Source organism: Phoxinus phoxinus (assembly GCF_949152265.1).
Source record: "Phoxinus phoxinus genome assembly, chromosome: 13".
Lineage (NCBI taxonomy): Eukaryota > Metazoa > Chordata > Actinopteri > Cypriniformes > Leuciscidae > Phoxinus > Phoxinus phoxinus.
This window is the reverse complement of record NC_136888.1, coordinates 10,518,260-10,539,461: the sequence shown is the minus strand read 5'-3', so window position 1 is coordinate 10,539,461 and position 21,202 is coordinate 10,518,260. Positions and strand designations below refer to the sequence as shown.

General features: G+C 38.5%; 3 protein-coding genes and 1 long non-coding RNA gene across 9 annotated transcripts; 2 read left to right on the top strand and 2 right to left on the bottom strand.

The window, feature by feature from the left end:
* Positions 1–680: 680 nt before the first annotated feature.
* fbxo30a (F-box protein 30a) lies at positions 681–12,582 on the bottom strand. Its single transcript, XM_079632245.1, has 3 exons — positions 12,298–12,582; positions 2,976–5,046; positions 681–2,866 (listed from the first exon to the last, which is right to left on the bottom strand). The coding sequence occupies exons 2-3, from the start codon at positions 4,998–5,000 to the stop codon at positions 2,663–2,665; spliced, it is 2,229 nt and encodes a 742-aa protein (XP_079488371.1). The 5' UTR covers positions 5,001–5,046; positions 12,298–12,582; the 3' UTR covers positions 681–2,662.
* On the top strand, positions 5,253–14,258 carry LOC307008929. Its single transcript, XR_013799925.1, has 3 exons — positions 5,253–5,337; positions 5,438–5,507; positions 14,124–14,258. It is a non-coding gene; the product is annotated as an uncharacterized lncRNA (long non-coding RNA).
* Positions 7,045–11,012, top strand: LOC307008928 (uncharacterized protein). 6 transcript variants are annotated; one of them, XR_013799920.1, is made up of 11 exons: positions 7,045–7,202; positions 8,032–8,197; positions 8,392–8,526; positions 8,611–8,671; positions 8,789–8,815; positions 8,900–8,971; positions 9,064–9,138; positions 9,733–9,942; positions 10,099–10,259; positions 10,353–10,440; positions 10,608–11,012. XR_013799920.1 is itself a non-coding variant. In XM_079632247.1 (7 exons), the coding sequence occupies exons 5-7, from the start codon at positions 9,120–9,122 to the stop codon at positions 10,176–10,178; spliced, it is 309 nt and encodes a 102-aa protein (XP_079488373.1). In that variant the 5' UTR covers positions 8,388–8,526; positions 8,611–8,671; positions 8,789–8,815; positions 8,900–8,960; positions 9,064–9,119; the 3' UTR covers positions 10,179–10,321. The 6 variants fall into 6 exon arrangements, 1 of the variants encoding a protein (XP_079488373.1); XR_013799921.1 differs by having other exon boundaries at positions 7,085–7,202; positions 8,900–8,960; XR_013799922.1 differs by lacking the exon at positions 7,045–7,202 and having other exon boundaries at positions 8,057–8,197; positions 9,067–9,138.
* On the bottom strand, positions 13,987–21,108 carry LOC307008927 (pancreatic secretory granule membrane major glycoprotein GP2). The gene is made up of 9 exons (XM_079632246.1): positions 19,731–21,108; positions 19,338–19,426; positions 19,125–19,229; positions 17,337–17,497; positions 16,902–17,037; positions 15,735–15,829; positions 15,082–15,250; positions 14,376–14,490; positions 13,987–14,297 (listed from the first exon to the last, which is right to left on the bottom strand). Exons 1-9 carry the CDS (start codon positions 19,810–19,812, stop codon positions 14,125–14,127), a joined length of 1,125 nt encoding a protein of 374 aa, XP_079488372.1. The 5' UTR covers positions 19,813–21,108; the 3' UTR covers positions 13,987–14,124.
* Positions 21,109–21,202: the final 94 nt, after the last annotated feature.

Here is a 21,202-nt window from a genome sequence, read left to right as displayed (position 1 = left end):
TTACCTGTCTCTCTAAAACCCTCCTGAGATCTTTGCTGTAAAAGCCTATTTCCATTCGGTTACTGAAGCAGATGAGCCCCCTCAGACCTGGATGCGTTCAGGACATTCATCATGTTTTTTTCACCGGCTATGTGTATGTTTCGGCGCGGAGACGAAATGACTGAAAAAGAGGCTGAAAAGGAGAAGCAAAGTATTTTATTGACGTATGGCCTCGTGAATGGTGAAAGTCTATTCAGAAACAACTTTAATGAACATGTAGTAGCCTAGCCTTTTAAGTTATTAATTTTACAAATTTTGAGTTTCTCTCAGGAAATGCGCCGTGAAAAAGCACTGCGTTTTTTTTATTCTCAATTGCAGCAGCACCACCTAGCGGTGAAACCCTTTCCAAAAAAAAAAAAAAAAAAAAAAAAAAAAGGTGAGAAATTTTATTATAAAATTAGAGCCACATCATGCACTTAATCGATAAAATGTGGATCCATTACTTATTAGATTACTTTTAATATTTCAATGGTTACAAAACTGCCAAGTAGTTAAGCAAAGGTGTATCCATCCGTAACATAGATGTCAAACGGGAAAAATGTATTTCTCTGCCAGCTTTGCTAACTAACTAAATTTGAAATCTTTGACACTTGGTGGGCTGCATATCTGAAGCTTAATAAAACAACACACTGGCAACCTGGATTTCTTCAAACTTTATTAAATAATATTTAAAAAATACAAATGATGAAACATGTGAAACAACTGTTAAATAACCAAGATGAACAGTTTTTGATTTTTTACAATAGAAAAAGGGGGGTTGAGACATGCATGAGTTCATGTGAAACCACATATATGAAAACTGAATTACAAAAGTGTCAGGGTTTGGAGATGAGAGTGAATTGACTGTACACAAACTTTCACAATTAAAAATACCACATGGAAACCACATGGTAAATAAACCAACAGAACCTTTTCCATAACTCTTCTTTAAATACCTGAGTCCCCTCATACAATGATATATGGCTGGAAAACCTAGAGTAAATATATGCAAATTTATTCAAACAATTCTTCAAAACCAAAAAATGGCTTCCATACTGTTTATGCAATATATGAATGCATTTTGTTCCTTTGGGGAAAAAAACAATTCCAGAAAAAAACAACATGGTGCACATCAACTGATGTCAACTTTGATAAAGTCTTTAAAAATAAGCATTTTATGACTCTTCAGTTTTCAAAGATGCTAGAAGTAGATTATTCAGAAACTCCAATGTTTCAGAATTATGCTCTATTTTCATCACTCAACACAAATATAAGGAAAGTCATACTCAATATTTGTAGAAAGCACATGGAGTAAAACACATCACACAATTAATTCCTTTAAAAAAATCTCAGCTTAACCTAAAAACAAGGTTGAGATAATTGCTTTCTCTCCAGATGAAAATATTGCAACATTTCAGAATGTTAATGAACTGAAACATTGTAACTGCACACCTGAAAACACACAGTAAAACTGAACAGTAAACTGTCTTGACTTTGTTAACAAATAAAAGTGGAAGAATCACAAGCTCAAATCAAGTTTCTCACAGATAAACCGTCTATAATGGCATGTGCTTTATGTTAAACCCCTGAGACAAATAAAGTACATCTGCACATGCACTGTGTGCAACCAAAGAATCCTGACAGGCTACAATTGCAGTCCTTGTACCTGTCCTGCAGGTTTTGTGCAGCGACTCACAGTCAGGAAGATTGTAAAATGTAATTTGTCAATCAGCACATGCCATCAACATAGATCAAGCACATTTTCATGTGTTTCTGTTTACGCTTTAAAAGACACAGAGTCACACACTGAAAGTGTCAAGTACTATATATTGTACACAGCTAAAAACTCCATAAATGCTTCTTAGAGAAATGACTGTTATGTGTTAGTTCTGATAGATAGACTGATAAAAAGGAAAAATGTCTAAGACTGTCTTTATAGACTTTTAAATCTACGAGAGAGAAATCAGGAGATTAAAATTGACATCAGTGGTTCTCAACTGGTGATTTGCAGATCTGTTTTGGGACAGCAAGGGAAAAAAATGGACTTATAAAAGGTGGAATGCATCCCATATATTATGCTTTATATCCAATCAAACTGTATTTTGGAGCAAATTCATCTGTCAAATTAAATGCCAAAAAAGACAGTTTGCTTGATATTAATCCTCAAGGAGAAAAACTATGTAAGGTAAAAGAAAACATGAACAAGGCAACAGTAATATGGGTTATACACCCGATATTGTGTACAGTCACCATTTCACGTACAATGTAAATTTGGGTCCAAAATAAAACCAGTTGAGAATCACTGATCTACATTATAGAAACACATGCATTCTGTATTCTTGATTTACAAAAATGCAGACAATGGTTTTCCATTTGGTCATCACCATTTAACAATTCTGTGTTTCTGGTTTGAAGCTACATATCTCAACAAAAGCAATGAATTTGTAAAAAAAGACTGAATATAATGTATCAAAAACACAAGACAGCACAACCATTATCAATACAACAGGTAGATATCGTTTCATAACTTTCAAAAGTGGTTTATTAAGTTGAGGCTCGTTTCAATGATTACGTTGCTGTTCACCAAAACACATAAGGCATGTCGTATAATAAAATTAAATCTTCTACTGCATTTGACTACAGTCTATATCACTGGTTTAAGCACTGAACGTAGAGAGCGTCCCTCTTTCGTAAGTTCTCTTGTGAAACTCATGCATGGGAGTGGGATTGCTTCTTCCCTCCTTGTTATCATGTTAAACTTGCACGTCTTGAGGTGGTCGGCCATGCTGGAAATGTTAGCAAACTTCCACTCGTTCACAGTGTCAAACGCTGTACTAAATCGCCACACCTAAAACAAAAAAAACATCAACAACTTAGATTGTAAAAAAAGAAAGAAGAGAAAAGCTTTTCATGCTTGGTGTTTTAAGACAATGACAAGGTGAATACTCTTTGATTACCTTGTCTGTAATCTGCCAGGTTGAGCTTCCATCAGCTCGTTTTGTCTTATCCCAGAGCAGGACCACCATGCCACGGGATTGAAGAAGACTGGCACACACGTCCCTCATAGTGCAAGACACTCTGGAGAGTTGGCACAGGCTAAAGCCGTCCAGGAAGCTCGCAATGTGCTGCAGTAACTCAAAGGGCAGGTCACTAAGGTGGTCACAGTGGGATCTAAACTGGCAGGTGTCAGTTCTGGATAGAGGCTCATTGGGACAAGCTGCTAACCCAGGTAGCACTCCAAATGAGCCCAGGTGTCGGTCATGGATTATTCTGAAACCTTGTACCGAAGGGCAGAACCTTCTTTGCGAGTAGGTGCATCCATAGTATGCCAACGGGCACCTTTGCTCCATCCAACCATTAAGTCCAGCATGGATGTCCCCATGGACGTTCTTAAAATGGGAAGAAAACTCATCCCTGCGAAACAACTGTCCGCATACAAAGGTGAACATTGAGCGCTGTTTGGTCTGATAGCGAGCCACACATTCCAGAACAAGGTCTAATCTGAGGGTGTGGAATGGACTGGGGTTGGAGAGTTGTGGGCTGGCGTGGTCACAGGCAGATGCGGAGGCGATGTCACCTACCATGGTGCTGGTAGCCAGTATTGCAGAAGGGAAGGAGAAGGTCTGTGTGCCAAAGTCAATGCGATACCCGTCTACAAAGCGACTGTCCGAGATGCTCCTACCTCCGGGTGAGTCCCCCAAACAAAAGAGCAAGGCAGCAGTAATGAGGTCAACGCCGTGGAGACCCATTGGATCATCCGCCACCTCAAGGTCTGACGTGTCCACCGCCTTGTCCTCCATCTTGGCTTTGAAAAAATAGTGGTCGGATAACAGAGTCCTTCGACCGTTGATTGTAAACAAGTTCATGCCCCTGAGTACCTGGAGATTGTCCAACTTGCGCTCCAGCCATCGGTCCTCAATCCTGAAAGGCAAATGGTGCAGAACATTGTTGCGCATCAGGTTAGGTAGAGGGATGGGCAAAGGAAGAGGTAGTTGGGGCAAGTGGGCCATTTCTGGATCTTGTGCTAAAACAGGTATGGAATGATCAGGTAAAACCTGCCTAATGTTTGAAGAACCATTGACCCTTTCAAGTCTGACCTGGTTTTCACCATCCCCATTATTATGAAGTCCAATAAGTTCTATCCCACCATTCACATCACCTTCTTCTTCGGAAGATTCACCGCATCCACTGGTCTCCACCCAATCATCTCCTTCATCTTCAGGGTCTACTGGAAAAGGACAGTCAGCTCCACCAACCGCTCCCAGATCGGAATCTGAATCAGTGTCACTTTCTTTCGTTGCGTCGTTCCTAATGTCTCCATTACCATTCCTGACACCGTTGCAAGATCCATTCTGTTCCTCACCATTGGTATTGTTCACAATTGAGTCAATATTCTTTGCACTACGTAGAATGTCCAAAGTGGCAGCAAAGCTTCTACTGTTTTCCACCGAAGCTGTGTAAGGTCCACCATATGTTTCCTCGTCCATTTCAATCAACTCATTTTCCGGGTCCAATTCCTGGGGACTGGAATTGTCCTGATTTTGCTCTTTCAGAGCTTTTGTCACAGTGGTCACCATTTTAAGTGACTCCAGCAACATTCGCTGATCCTGGAGTGCCAAAGCCATGTCCAGCTGCTCCACGTCAAAAACCTCCTTACTCAAGTTCTCGTAGGACTTGCGATCTGTGTAACTCACTGGCCATCGATTCCATTCCATGGTGCAACACACAACACTGGCTGGGCATGTTTCAAGGTGCTGTGCCATTTTGACCCTGGAAAGGGTAAACGGACATCCGAATCCATGGTTCAAACACGGGACTCTTTCGTAGGGACACAGTAAGCGGTGTTCATTCAGTTTGCATGAGTGGAATACCGCCCCACACACAAGAGGGCAACCCATGAGGTCACAGGAAATGCTGGCCTCCGGTCTTATCATACATCGGCGGTTAACACATTTCAGGCAATGGATATGAAGCTCCTCCATTGAAAATATTAGTGAGTCGCTTGACACAGAGAGGCTATGGCAAACACTGTGGAAGAAAAGAAAACAGACCGTTAGACCTGATCTTATTTTGGATACCCATGTGGGTTGTCTTTTTGTATACAACATCACATGGCTTAACATCTATGCATGCCATTCATGTGGAAAGTTCCACCGTCTCCTAAAAGGGATAAGTGTAAATCAGAATCAGTTGACCTCTCACAGTGTGTTTACCAAATTACTAAACCATTGCATTGCCATTTCACAACTCTCCTAATGTTGCACAGTCACGCCGGTTCTTCGAGGACTGAGATAGAACACGACCCCTTGTTTCTGAACGGTATGTTACAGGAATCAGACATGGCTTACACTCAAAAGAAACACTTCCATAAAGATCTTGCAATGTCAATTAAGAAGCTTCTCTCTTTCCAACATGACAGGGCTTGACTGGACTTATGCAGTTAGACTCAGCTGGCATGACCTACATGCAAACTGTCTGAGTCAGTTGGGGTAAGTTGGGAGGGGGATGGGGGGTCATACTGGTCATACTGTGGTGTAAGCTTTGAATTAACGACCTGACTTTCCACATAGTCCTCGTAATTCCAGCTGGGCATAAACATTGCGAAATGTTTGTGTACAATGCCGGCGTGTCAGCCTACCACATGTCTTGTGATGGCTTCTTTTGAAACAGCAAAACACTTCTGAGGATGTTTATTGAACACTTAGGTTTTGGTATCTAGTGCTCATGTGGAATATAACATAGTTGCACAAGCAGTGGTACTTACAACAGACAGCATGCTTTCAGAATGTCAAAATTATCCCAAACGTGACATGACTTCAGGTTTTTAGTCTTAGTGGGGCTCAAAGATACACGTACAGATGTAGGAATATGTGAAACTTGCACAATTATTAGCCATTTTTGTTTAGCCTATTAGTAGACATATGTTTAAAAAAAAAACTATCACAATTTTATCTGATAGTCTACAGATATTGATGCATATCAGAAACAGGCTCATTTGGTTGCATTTTATTTTGTGCTGTAACAGAAAGCAGATGATAGAGTATCTATTCCATTAATTCACAAAATAAATTCAATCCAATTGGAATTCTTCATTTTAAACATGTAGCTAATAATATACAAAAAAACTAATTGTCAAGTAATACGCATAGAAATATAATATATCTTCGAATGACATTCAAGTAATGTGACAATTCACGATGAGCTACACACAGAAACGTTAATGTCTTCCAACAAAAAAGACTGACGCTTAAATTAATCTTACTGCATGAAAAGAAAATATGGCAAAAATATATAACTGTTACATAATAATAATAATACATGTTATTCTTAATATCAACCAGTGGAGAAAGATACAAATATCTTCAAATATTTATTATATTATTAATTCCATACTACCCTACCCTGCTTCTGGTGAGGGCTATGTGATGTGTATTGAGCTATAGGCTAGGCTACAGTAAACCCCACTAACACAGAACGTTTAGGGAACGTTAGGGAACGTTAGTTTATGGTTCTCTAAAGGTTAGTTTGAACCAAACCAAAAACGAACGTTTAGGGAACGTTCCCTCAGGGTTATAACGTTCCCTAAACGTTAAGGGAACCAACCAACTAAAACGTTCTCCTGTGGTTGCACTGTACCTCCACACAACGTTCCCGTTTGGTTGTTTTTGGTTGTTTTTGGTAATGTTTATTTAAACAAGCTCCATTTAAGTTTTTGACGTAGCATATAAAAGGTTTGCAGTCAGTTGATTTAATTCACTCAAAAATGATTGGTCTTATGAAATCCAAGTAAAATAAACAGATTATCAAAAGAATATATTTAATTTTAGACTGATCAATTTAGCAAACAATACTTTTGTGCCTGATTTCGTTTTTTTAACTGTATTAGTTGAAAATACTTAAAACAAGAATCTATCAATTGAACGATTTTCACAAATAAGAAAATTCACTTCCAACAAAGTAGTTTTTTTTTTTTCAGTGTACAAATTCAACCGTTACACCCCCACGCCAGTAGGGGCAAGTGCCTCTGTTTTCAGGTGACCGATTGAAATCATGTCCTGTGTCCTGACTTCCGTGTTCTGCGATTTACACCAAAGTCCTTCTGGATACACAACTTGCATGGGAATCCGTCTTTCTTTCAGTGGTTTCGTGTAAATGGACGCTCAAGATAAATTGTTTGAGCACAGGTATGGAGCCCTTAACGTTATAGTGCTAGTTCGTTTTTTCGTCTCTTTAGAAATACACACGTTGCACCCACTGTTTGTGATTTTCACGTAGAATAATAATAGTTCGGTAAAATATTTTTAGAATACTTTTCTGCTATCACTGTTAGAATACATTCAGAACATGTTTAATTTATTCCTGTACCGTTGGCATTTTACACTCACTTATTTGCATGTATGCAAAGCAAGGCCTCTGATTAGGTGGCAATGTCGTCAATGCGTCTCTATCCAGTAATTTTCAAACATTCCAATGCTTTGTTAAATGTGCTAACGTTATAGCATTGTGTGTCTGATCGCTCCTCTATCAGTTTTAGAAACTGGTCAGACAATAACAGCTATAGTCTACATAATCCTACAGTGAAATTAAAAAAGCCATTTCACTACATGCTAATCTTGAGTAATATCATTTTCTCCTTTTTTCCGTCCGTTCGCATTTCTGTGTTTCTATGCATGTAGACTAGAGCATCATTGTGGTACGTGTATGTTTTTACGTATGTTTGCCTGAACCATGTTTGTACAACTAAACGTAGCACAATTTGTGTGTATATATTATAAAATAATCTGTATAGTGGATGTAATGCTCGAACCATGATGCAGTATCTGTCTGCTTACTCGAGCACATACGGATGTGTAATGTCACACACTGTAGCATTATACTTTTACGTTTAAACAGTGCATTAAAAAAACAAACTCCATATCTAATGTTTAAGAAAGAAATAACAAATATTCGTGGTCGGGGATAGCAACACTCCATTTTAGTTTAAAATTACCCTCTAAAATGCTGATTGGCCAGGTTTGCTGACGTCAAGGCATGTGACGCAACACGAACGTTCCTGATTGGCTGGAGGAAATGGATAAGTCTATGTAGAACTCAGTAGACCGTTCACTATCAGGAAGTCTTGGAAAAACAACCAACAACGACCAACAACAGCAACCATTGAGCTTCACATTCTCAAAAAGTAAGTGAAATACGTTACAGTTTCATGGTTGTAATGCAAGGGTTTGGGGTTTAACTTTAAGCCGTCTAGAAAATCTGGCTGTGTACAGGTGACTTATTGGTGCTATACTATATATAAATAAATACGTTTTCTCTGTATGGAAATACTGCTTTGTTCGGCTACTGTCTCACAAAAACTTTGTTCTCTTAATGTAGATTCCTATGACAAAGCCATGAAAAAATGTCGGCGACTGATGGACACTTCCAGCATTGAGACGGAAGACGATGCGAGTGTCCACAAAAGGCAGTGTAAACGCCCAAGGAGGTTCATGACGGATTCTTCAAGTGATGGTAAAACCTTAAGTACAGACATTATTTACAAAATTAACATTTTCTTTTAGCAATCTGTACAAATTTTTTGGTCTTTTATTTCAGATGAATCTGTTCCACAAATGAGAGAGTGTGAGAACGGAGTGTGTGTCTGGAAGCCCTGTCCGTAAGTTAACATTTAAGAAACCTGAGTCATATTTCCTACCATGGAACTACTGACATTCAACCTAATGCATATCATGTGACTATTCTGATGTGTTTGTCTCTTCCTGCCTGTTTCCAGGTCCGCAGCTGCCTCCACCACCTGCATGTAAGTTTTTTTTTCTTCCTCCTCCATTTGCAAGAAACCTACCATAAATGAAGTGACCAATATTCATATCTACTTTCTTTTTAGATGAGTCAACACCACACAGAAAACCAGCCGGTCGCCCAGAATTGGATGGGTCTATTATGACGTAAGCTGAGGGTACAGTGGCTTTGCATTTTCCATTTCCAATTAAATACTATTTCATGACAAGGAACTTGAGAGTAACTTGACTTTTTTGTTGTTGTAAACAGCAGAACTCATCACACAGAGGGAGGTGAGACATCACACAGAGGGAGGTGGCTCAGCCATGGAGACGGAAATGAGAGGTAAGAAGACTCACTTAAAGGAACACACCGACTTTTTGGGACTTTAGCTTATTCACAGTATCCCCCAGAGTTAGATAAGTCCATACATACCCTCTTCATCTCTGTGCGTGCCGTAACTCTGTCTGACGCACCCACCACTAGCCTAGCTTAGCACAAATACTGGATGTAAATAGTTCCAGCTAGCATACTGCTCCCTATAAGTGACAAATAATGGCAACATTTTCCTATTTACATGTTGTGATTTGTATAGTCACAGCGTGTACAAATAACAAGGTCACATGTGAGACAGCCATCTTCTAATCATATACATACTCTGAACTATATTCTCAGAAGGCCGAAGCACTGCTACTTCTGCGGAGTGATTTACTCCAACTCTGAGCGAACTCTCTGCTCCTCACCACGGGGGTTCTCAGGGGCTACAAGCAAATCACGCCCCAGAAGTAGCAGTGCTTCGCCTTCTGAGAATATAGACTTATCTAACTCTGGGGGATACGGTGAATAAGCTAAAGTCCCAAAAAGTCGGCGTGTTCCTTAAGTTGTTCACATATTCAAGTAATGTAACAACTAAAACTAACATAATTAATTTTTCCATAGCCATGTGGACATCCATTACCCGTATGGCACAGCGAATGGAAAAGATGGAGCAGAGGCTGGATGAGGTGCTCATGCTCTTAAGGAGCTCCCAGTCCCAGTCACATCCCTCTGCTCCTGTCGATGATATGTTGCTGTCGCCCTGCTCGACAGTCACAGAGCTGGAGGAGTTTGACAGGAGTCTCGGTCAACAGGAGAGGAGGGGAAAAAATGGTAATTAAGTTGCCATAGTCCTGCCCTAAGATTAACACTATATAATTGCATAACTTCAAATATCATTATAACTGAACTGACGGCTCTTACAAAATGAGATTGTACAAGCTCTCCACTTTGTTCTACATGTATAATTTGTATTTCTATGTTTTACAGCAACTTTTCCTGACAACTCTTGGAGGTTCGACCAGAGGTACTGCCATCCGTCGCATGCTACGGCGAGTGGCAACTATTGACGTCCATCAAACAGTTTAGTCTGCGGGGCAGAAAGGCAAAGAAGGCCTTCCAGGACCTGACAATCTGCAGGGTTATAACAGGCAGGTGTTATTTTATTGTTCACATCAGTATTATGCTTAGCTTGGAGGTTTTAATTTGACTTGTAACTTTACTTCATTTTGACTTTACTCTAGCGGCCTTCCAGAAAAACTTCCCGGCGGTGACTGCAGCAGAGACGGAGGACTTGATTGGGCAAGTGCTGAAGTTTGCCCCACACAGACGGTAAATTAGAATACTTCTATGTGATGTTCATAATTATCAAAGGAATGGGAAAACTATCAATATTTGTCATAATAAAAAAAACAGGGTTGTTAGTAAGGCAATTTGTCTTGCGTTTGTCAACGTGTTCATTCTCAGTATGACATATCAAACTTTTGTTTATTTTTTAGGCCAGCTGAGAAGGACTGAGAAGGGCTGAGAAGGGCTGATCGGTCAAGACAATGGAGCTCTTTTTTTATTTATTTTTTATTAAACAATTGTATTTTTGCCACTTTGGCCATTCACTTTATTGTCCCTTTTCAATGTGAAATTTGTCTTGGACTCAAAGCTGCATTTATACACAACATATATACATACACACAACAACATATGCACAACAACAAATGCACATTACATTATCATTCCAATATGCATCTTGCACACTACATTTGCACTCTTCATCACACTCTTTGTACTTAAATTTCTGTTTTATTTGTATAGTTGTAAAACTGATTCTATTCTTGTATTTTTTTTAGGCCTTTTATATTTTTGGTATTTTGTAATTTTATATTGTCTATATTAAAGTTTTAAATCCCATCAAGTTTGCCTGTTCATTCATTCCTGCTAACATAGAAATTAATTTCTGCTTGTATAATAATTAATTCCTGCTTATGCACAGACAGTTTAAAGTAATAATAAAATTGGTACCATTGTTAGATTTTTAAAGGTTAGTGGAATGTAAAAAATAACCTTAGGGGAACGTTCTAGGAACGTTACCTAAAGGTTGCAATGTTAGGGGAACGTTCTAGGAACGTTACCTAAAGGTTGCAACGTTAGGGGAACGTTCTAGGAACGTTCCCTAAAGGTTACAACGTTAGGGGAACGTTCTAGGAACATTCCCTAAAGGTTGCAACGTTAGGGGAACGTTCTAGGAACGTTCCCTAAAGGTTGCAATGTAACCAAAAACGAACGTTCCCGGAACGTTAAGAAAACTTTCCATGGGAACCAAAACCTAACCTTAAGGGAACGTTCCGCAACCAAAAACGAACGTTCCCGCAACCAAAAACGAACGTTCCCAGAACGTTCTGGGAACCATAAATTGTTACCTGGGAATGACATGGAAAAACAGATCATTGAATAGTTAAATCTCATTATTTTTATTAATTATTTTTATTACAACCACTCATTTGCCAAAAGTGATAGCTAAGCTGACAGCAGAGTTAATCATCTCTTAAATCATAAAGAGTCTAGAACCTGTGGCTCTTAATCCTCATAGTCTCATACCCTTAGGAAAATTAACCATGGATTTTCTACAAATAAAACAAAAATGTAGTTAAACCATGGTAACAACAAATTAATATGACATGATGACTTCAGTTATCCTATACAGACATGATCCTAAATATGAAAACACGAATTGTTTCCCAAATATGACATGATACCAAACATGTTTTACAGATGCATTGAACTCAATCCAGTCAAACTCCTGATGAAACCTGATGCAGCTTTTGTTGTTGTTGTTCCTAAACTGGAGTATAACGACTGACAACATGAACCTGACATTACCATGATCAACTATAGATCAATAATCAACGATTAAACGCAAATGAACCATCCTCATACATATTTACGTGTATAGTATGACAGGTCAATATTTTCATTTGTTAAACTGACAAACACAAAGCCTTTAGCATTAGCTGGTTAGCCGCAAACTGCAGGGTAATATAATAAACGACATAACGTTACGTAATTAATAAACGTCGCAGATTGACAAATATATATCATGTTAAACCGAGGGAAATATATATGTTTAGCTATTTTAACAACGACCGGAGCCGGTGAGGAAACTAGTCAAAGTAAACAGACATGAAAGTGTCTTACCGTCAATCTGTGACGAGTCTTCAGTAGTTTGACAGTGGACAGTGACTTGTTTAATTAATTATTATTACTATTTCATCGAGTATAATGACAGAGACGATGTTTTCACTGCAGTCTATGTGTTTCTGCTGAAATCTGTGTCCCACTATACTGATATACTGAAGTGAAGCGAGGCCCTAGATGGGCGGAGACTAAACAGACACACACTAACAAAAAAGTACCATGATAATACCACGCTGGGGTGAACGTGATTTCACCATAGACAGTATATAAAGGATTTCACCAAGTGCAACATGTTCCTGGATCAACATCTTTGTTGATCCTGGAACAACATTCCAATCAACCAATCAGATTTGAGTTTACTTATGTCAAGTTTAGGCTTACAATCAGGATTATGCTTCTACATCAGTGTTTTTCCACCTATAATTTCCATCTGATTTTAGGGATAAAGTTATGAGTAGGTTTAGGGGTAGGGATAGGAGGACATTTTTGGACAGGAATGTTGTTCCGGATCAACAAAATATGTTGACCAATCCCATGAACATGTTGCATTTGGCAAAATCACGATAGGGGTTCGTTTCCCAAAAGGCATTGTTTGCCAACTATGATCGCAACATGTCTATTAACGACGGAACTTACTACCATGGTTGACTTAGGGAAACGCACCCCTGTTAAGATACTATCGTGTTTTTTCCCCGACTATTTTGGAGTTGGCTGTAAATGGCATCATGCTGTATGCTATCTTAAAGCCCCCATCTCTAGCCCCCACAGACACCTTTGATAAAATATGATTTGAGTGATTTTTATTTATTCTTTTAGTGAACACCTTGCCTGCTGTATCTTTTCACTTATGCTCTTAACTGAGTGTTATCATTGTTAAATGTTGGGGAGACATTTTAAAATCTGTCCTGGTCATTCAAATAGCCATGGCATGTGTTTCGGATACTTTTTTTTTTTTTTTTTAACATACAATTGTTTGCTTTGTTAAAACCATTAGATAGATCTAACTAATTCATTACCAATATTAATGCAAAGTCATGTATGTTTAAAACCTACACAATTATCAGCTTAAACTTCTGGTTTCTAAACAAGAACTATAGTCAATGTTGTAGTCACCCTCAAAAAAAGTATTTCACTAAAGTCACACTTAAATTTAACAAATGTCATTGCATTAGATAACTGAATATGCATCCCGAAATAGCATACCATAAAAAAACAGTATAGTGACAAAAGAAGTATGTCCAAATTTAAAGTACTCATAAACAAGTAGGCAAAAGTACCCGGGTGACCTATTACTTCCGCTGAGATTCTGAAGTGTGCATACGATGGACACTTTACTATCTCATGAGGCCACAGGAGAGGATTTGTGAATGACAGTGAAATGGTCACATGATAATGACAACATGGCGAATGTAGTACATCCAGATTATATTAATACACACTTATACTATATAGAGCATACTTTTTTATCTGTCTTATTTTATTAAAAAAATTAGTACCTACTCAAGAGAGTATGTTATTTCGGACGCAGCCTAAGATCCAGAGAATTTATTTTCCCTCAATTTTCTTCATAATTTTTGCTTAGCATCTTTGAATCATTCTTTGTTCTCATTCACTGATGTTTCAAAACCATAAAGTGGCTCAATACAGTACAGCAATTTGAATAACATATTTGTATTAAGTAAGCTGTTAGAAATTCAAAAAGCAATTTATTTATTTGTTAATTTATTTCACAATAAAAGACAAATAAGAACAACTAGCCTACGATAAAATGCACTACAGGTTAGCAGACAACACTTTGAAATGTAACAAATTTCATCCGATCCTAGGTTAGCTGGCCACCTCTGAGATATGGTGGATGTTGGAGAGGGTGAGTTGGGCCTCGCGGGTCGGATACGAGTTTCTGCTCCGCAGCCAGAGTTTCCCAAAAACTCCTGTGACGACAATCAGGACGAAAAGCAGACCAGCCAACACAAAGGTTTCGACAGAGGGCATATCTGAACCTGGAAGAGGATATGTTCAAATAGACATTAAAAATAGGTCTGAGCACATCAATAAGTATGGTGGTTTATAAGACTTACTCAGACCAGTATTGTCCATGTTAGCTTTGAGCCTTCTGATTGGTCCGTATGACACCGTGTGAGACGATGCAACATCCCTGCGTGTCCGTACTGATACATCTTCAGCAGAGCAGTTCTGCAATCCAAGGGTTTAAAGTTACTAAGACTCACACAATGTTTCTCAACTAATAAATTTTTACCAAAACAAGAAAATAAAATATGTTTAGGTTTGCGGTTCAAATTGGCGAGACCCAAAAAGGATATAAAGTGCAGGATTTCAGACTTTAGAAGACTTGGTATATGTACACAAATCATATGGACTACTTTTATGGTACTTTATAGTACTTTTGCGCATTTTATGATCATAATGCCACTGAATAACTTTGATGGGTGTTGGATAAGTATTAGGTTCTTTACAGTTCAAAACTTGGAGGTTTAGCAAGATTATCAAATCTATTTCGCAAGGATGAATTAAATTAATCAAAAGGGACAATAAAGATCTTTACATTGTTAAAAAAAAAAATTTGTCCGTTTCCACAAAAATATTAAGCATAACAACTGTTTACCTCATGTGACACTGAAGACTGGAGTAATTGCAATAGAAAATTGTGATTTTAAATTGTAATATAATATTTCAAAATATTACAGTTTTTACTGTACTCGGTGAGCAGAAAATACTTATTTCAAAATCGGCCTGAATGGTAAATAGGTGTCAGTGAGGACTCACGGGCTGGCACACTCCTCCTGTGTTATGACAGATCTGGACATTGCAGTGCAGGAAAACATCTGTGTAGGAGCTCCCAACAAACTTGAACATTTGTATCCTGAACAGAGCTTCCGGTCCTTGACCGTTCTTCATCACGGCTAATGTCTGGTCATTCCATAACACTGGACAGCTGATGTGGAGAGAAATGTTGGCAGTATGATATTTGTACTCAAGGAATGATATTTAAATGGGACCTGTTTTCTCAATTGTTCCTAGAAATAACATGCTTCATAGCTTTTCCTTGGTGGAGAATCTCTATGGGTAGTCAAGGATAAGCACAGCTGTTAAACTGAAATGCAACACGGCCACAGACTGCCGTCACATGACTGAAGTCGCATACTTTGTTTAGTCATCCACTCCTTTAGCAACGGTTTCAACGGCATGCCGCGTGTCTCAACAACCTCCTTTCACACCACTGGTTATATGACTGAATGAAGCGCTTATAACACGAGCAAAGGGGTAATGAAGCTGTGAAGGAGGGCATTTTACACAAGGGGTAATAGAAGGGAGTTAGAAAACTAAATTTGTTTTTAAATCACTTAAGTTAAATGCCTGGTTAAAAAAAAAAGCTCATGTCATGTCTAGAAAATGTTGAGTAATTGATTGTCACAGACCTGTCCCTGATAAAGTTGTATTGAATGTTGCTGTAAGGGTCTTTGGTTGGTGTGGCCCAACATCTCTCCACTCTCAGAAACAGATTCGCTGGAACCTGCAAGAAAAAAGTCCAGAAAGCTTCATTAGGACATTTAAAGATGCGACTCCATTGTCTGCTTGTAACCAGATATACAGGATATGTGCCCGCGTCTTACATGAGCAAAGACGGTACATTAATGGTACATTCTGTCCACAGCTCATAGGATCATAGCGTTTTTAATGAGGGAATTTTGTTTGGAATGTTTAATTTGTGATTCAAAGTAGTTTGCATTACTTTCCACATTACATCTTTTCATTATAGATTTGATAGGTAGAATGATAGATAAAAGTTAAGATAGAACAATAGATAGAATGATAAATAGAACGATAGACAGAACGATATACAGACAGACAAGACGACAGATAGATAGAGCAAATAGAACGACAGACAGACAGATAGATAGATAGATAGCGAATAGAACGACAGACAGAGCGAATAGAACGACAGACAGATAGAAAGATAGAGCGAATAGAACGACAGACAGAGCAAATAGATAGATAGATAGCGAATAGAACAACAGACAGACAGACAGATAGATAGATAGATAGCGAATAGAACGACAGACAGACAGAGCGAATAGAACGACAGACAGATAGAAAGATAGAGCGAACAGAACGACAGACAGAGCAAATAGATAGATAGATAGCGAATAGAACAACAGACAGACAGACAGATAGATAGATAGATAGCGAATAGAACGACAGACAGAGCGAATAGAACGACAGAGACAGACAGAATAGAACAATGGACAGACAGAGCAAATACAACGACAGACAGATAGATAGAAAGATAGAGCGAACAGAACGACAGATATATAGATAGAGCGAACAGAACGACAGACAGACAGAGCAAATAGAACGACAGACAGATAGATGGAGCGAACAGAACGACAGACAGACATATAGATAGATAGATAGATAGATATTTTAACCCAAACAAAATGACTAATGAAAGCAAAGCTCTGTTCATCTGAAAACAAAGAACTACATAGTTCTCAACCGCAGCATAAAGAAAACGCACGGCGTCTTTCATGAAAGCCCTCAGTAGCTTGTAGTTTGTAATGTCACCTATTCTTCTCGACACACACCATGTAAACTTTGACATAGATGTTGTCCTCAAGTGTGAGGGAAGGAACAGTGGTCCATTTATCCTGAAACTCTTCATCTTTATAGAGCAGCATAGAGACGGAGAAATTTCCATCCTCAGTGTTTAGAGTGATTGTCCTGTGGGGCAGAGAATGTTAAAAGGCTCATTGAACAGGCTGAAAGGTTCGCTTAATGAATATTGAAGGAAACTCTTGAGTTGGACCCCAGGGCAGTCTTTTGTTATCATTAGCTTCCTTTATTGTGTTTACATACAAACAAACAATTAGTGAGGGTCTCAGCCTTTTTTAAGCTTGGAAAAACAGTGATAATTAAAGCCATTACTACTTATAGAGTGCTGGAGTCTCAGACAGGCCGAGCTACGGAATAAAAGTTGCAGACTTAATTAACTGGTGATGTCATGACTAGAAGATGCTCACCTGACATCCACTCTGATCAAATTTTCCCCGTTTTGCTGCTGGACCATGTAGTTTATGGGGTATCGGCACCCAAATGTGATGTTGATGTAGCTTCTGGTGATGACATCAGTTTCGTTGTTACGGATCGTGTTGGTGAACATGATGTGAGTATCATCCGATGCCTGGGAAAGAAACACTTTTAATGATGGAGTAAATATGAACATCCGTTCGTATGTCATCCATCCATCCATCCATCCATCCATCCATCCATCCATCCATCCATCCATCCATCCATCCATCCATCCATCCATCCATCCATCCCCCATCCATCCCATCATCCAAACATCCATCCCATCATCCATTCATCCATCCATTCATCCCATCATCCATCCATCCACCCATCCTCCCTCCCTCAAACTTCAAGTTTATTCAAAGTATCAAAGGATACAAACTACATACTCTATGGACTAAACCATCAGACGTCAAACTAATCTTCATACGGCTGTAAAATTACAGACTAGGCTAACTAATATTCAAATTAATGTTCCTTTCTTTTTAAATAGAAGGAACGTTGTAGTTTACGTTCACATTCTTTTGATACAATTGCAAAACAACTCTTGAGTCTAACGTCTGAGTGACATTCACAGGCCAATAAAATGTGAGAAGTTAAAGGGCGACACAAGGAAACAACGTGCCATAGAAGGCGTCAAACTGCCCCCTACCACGTCCGGTAAAACAAACTATATTGCCCTTTTATTTCCCTGACCATTACAAACTCACCTCCTGATTCAGTAAAACAATCATCGTCATGACACCATCTATCATCAAACGTTTGTGTTATTTTCTTCACATCTTTTAGTTTTAATCAATCCTGCACTGGCAGCAGAAAACTGGCCCCAGATCAAATTCTCAAAAGCAGCTGATTTCAACAACCAATGATTTTATTTTTCTAATCCAAAAAACGCCCTTCTTTGACCAGCAAGTTCGAAAAAAGCCTGTAAAACTACTAAAGGGGGAGAAGGAGGGAATTTGTCCCCTCTCAAAGCCGCGTTAACCTTTTACTGGCTTTACAAGAAAAAGTCTGGTGAATCCTGAGAGAGGTTCTCAACGATACTCGTGGTCTCAAGTACAGATTTATGCCTTGCCAGAGTGAAGCTTGTCCTCTGGGGTTGTTGTAGCGCTGTTTGAGGCTGGCTGTATAGGGCAGAATAAAAGGACGACTATAAAGTACGACACTGAATTATGGCCGGCTTATTCACCACGGCTGAAAACACAGTAATCATTTCCATATAAATCAGGATAATTTAGAGCCGCATGGCTGTTTGCCCTCCCCTCCGAGCTCTCTGAAAGGACTAGCCAGCCAATTTGGAGGGAAACGAACAACACTTTGCATTTGCATATTGAAAAAATAATGAAATAAATTAAATGATTCCTAAAAAGGAAATCAAACCCTCACGGTTGTCACTTATTACAATGCACATATTTATGAACACGCTTGAGACGTATAACATTTGATTATTAGAATTTTTTTAGAAGGTCTATTCTATGAATAAAGCACACGGTCACCTTTCAGCCTATGAAGGGATTGTAAAATAAGGAAATTTACTGTTTGTATTTTTAGGTTTGACAGCCCAACAGAGACCCAATTTGTAGTTTGTCTTAATGCAACAAGTGTTTACAACCTTTTTAAGAGGCTTTAATGTTCTGACATCCATTTGTAATTGGCTGAGGACGTTCCCCAGTCCTCGGGATTGTCTGAGGCGTTTTTTTGATTGTACACAATACATTGACGACACTAATGAGGATTACCATAATAGTGCCACAGTCTGTGAGGTTTGTTTTGATGCTGAAGACATAGTCGTTCCCAACCTCAACACCTCGACAGTCAGGATCATTCAGTTGCAAATCCCAAACCTGAGCAGAAATGACAGTGGAAAGTTGAATTCAAGTTCAAGCATGATTTGTTTTTTTGCGATTGATTGAATTATTTGTGAAATAAAATGGCATATGGCATGAACGTACGTAAACAGGCGGCTCTTTGTTGAGAAAAAACACACTAGGGATGATAACTTGCATCTGATCATTGTTGCAAATGACGGTCTCGTTGAGTTCTAGGACAAAATAGAAAGGAATGTTTAAATATTAGTATATTTTATAATATATATATAAATATATCATATATGATAATGGCAATGGTACATGCTTAAGTTTTGCAAAAGAAAAAAATACTAAACACTTTGAAATAACAGTTTACATTTTAAAATATGAATATATTAGATCTAAAATAGTAAATTTTTAGCTCTTTTACTAAAATTTGCCAACATGTATATCCCAAATCCAAACTGGTTTATATGCATGTAATAATAAAACTATGCATTTGAATATTTCTCTATGCAGGTGTTTGACTAGACGTACCTTTTTCTTCAAACTGCATAGCAGAAGTTACTGTCCATATTGAGAGCAAAGACCATGTGAGCGCCAGAGTAACAGGTGGCATCCTTGAAGCGGATTCTTTCTGGCTTCTTTTCCCCTGAAATTTAGTTCCCGTGTTCGGCCCTTTCCACCAAATCTTCTCGGCGATCCCCTCGACTAACTGTCAGGCCCAGACGTAGTGCTTGCGCTCTCTCCAGCCGTTCGAATCACAGCTCTAATGAAGTGGGAACCTCCAGTTGCTTTGGAACACCAGCTTGAATGATGTCCACACCAACAATGAGATTCCACACATGAATAGGACAAGCTGGGGGGAGTCCAAGGTAACACCGACCAACTAGATTTCAGGCAAAAGCAGAAAAAAATACTACTAACAACCCACTTAGCAGACACCGCACTACATGTCTCGGTGCGTTGGTCGACAAGGAGTTTGTTTGTCATGCAAAGGGAATAGAGGTACAGGGGCAGTGTCTTGTTTTATCTCCCTCTTTTGTCTGTATGTTTTTAAAGGGCATGGCAAACGCTTTACTGTTTCGGGAACCCCAACGACTCGCTTGAAAAGAAATCCCATCAGACTGAGTCAAGGGCAGTTCAGTGACACCTTTGCAATGGAGTTGATGTTTTTAAGACTGTTTGGACAGAAAAAGAGGTCATTCGTTCAACCTTGTGAGGGAGATTTTCAAATGTTAGATAGTAAAATAATGGCATTGCAGTCAACAGGGTTTCTGCAAGTTTTAAGACGTAAAATTAAGACTTTTTCAAGACCTTTTTATATGACCAAGTAAAGAAAATTTAAGGAATAAATTTAAGAGATATTGACCATATGTTCTCGAAATATAAATGTCTAGGGAGAAACACAAATTGCATTAGCAACACTTTAGAGTTTAAAAACACAACTTCCAACATATATCCATTACTTTTACTCATTTTCCAAAATAAATAAAAAATACCTTGAATACCTCTGCTCTCAACCACTAGAAAATAGTGTTTCTTGATCACACGGCAAAAAAAGTGATGTTCTTCCTCAGTATTTTTCTTTGTCCAAAGATTCCTAAATCAAGATGCATTTACTGGAGACAAAATGACTATAGCAGTGAATATGAAGTCTTGTTTTCTGTGAAATCGATCAAAACGAAGTGAGTTTTGCTTAAAACAAAGAACAAATACTGTATATGCCAACTAGCTCTGAAAAATCACCTTAATTCAAAGGGAAACTCATTAACACATATTTGTTCATGTTTTAAGCATGAACTCGCTTCATTTGGTTTTTCCAAGACTTCTGTTGCATCTCAAGTAAACTTAAAAAAAAATTTGTATTGGAAAACAGGACAAAAACACTGAGGAAGATATACATTTTTGAACTTTATGAAATTAAGACCTTTTTAAGGCCTGCAGAAACCCTGATTCAATGCCTGAAGTGAATTTTCAGAGGATATTCAATAAAATGATCCGATGTT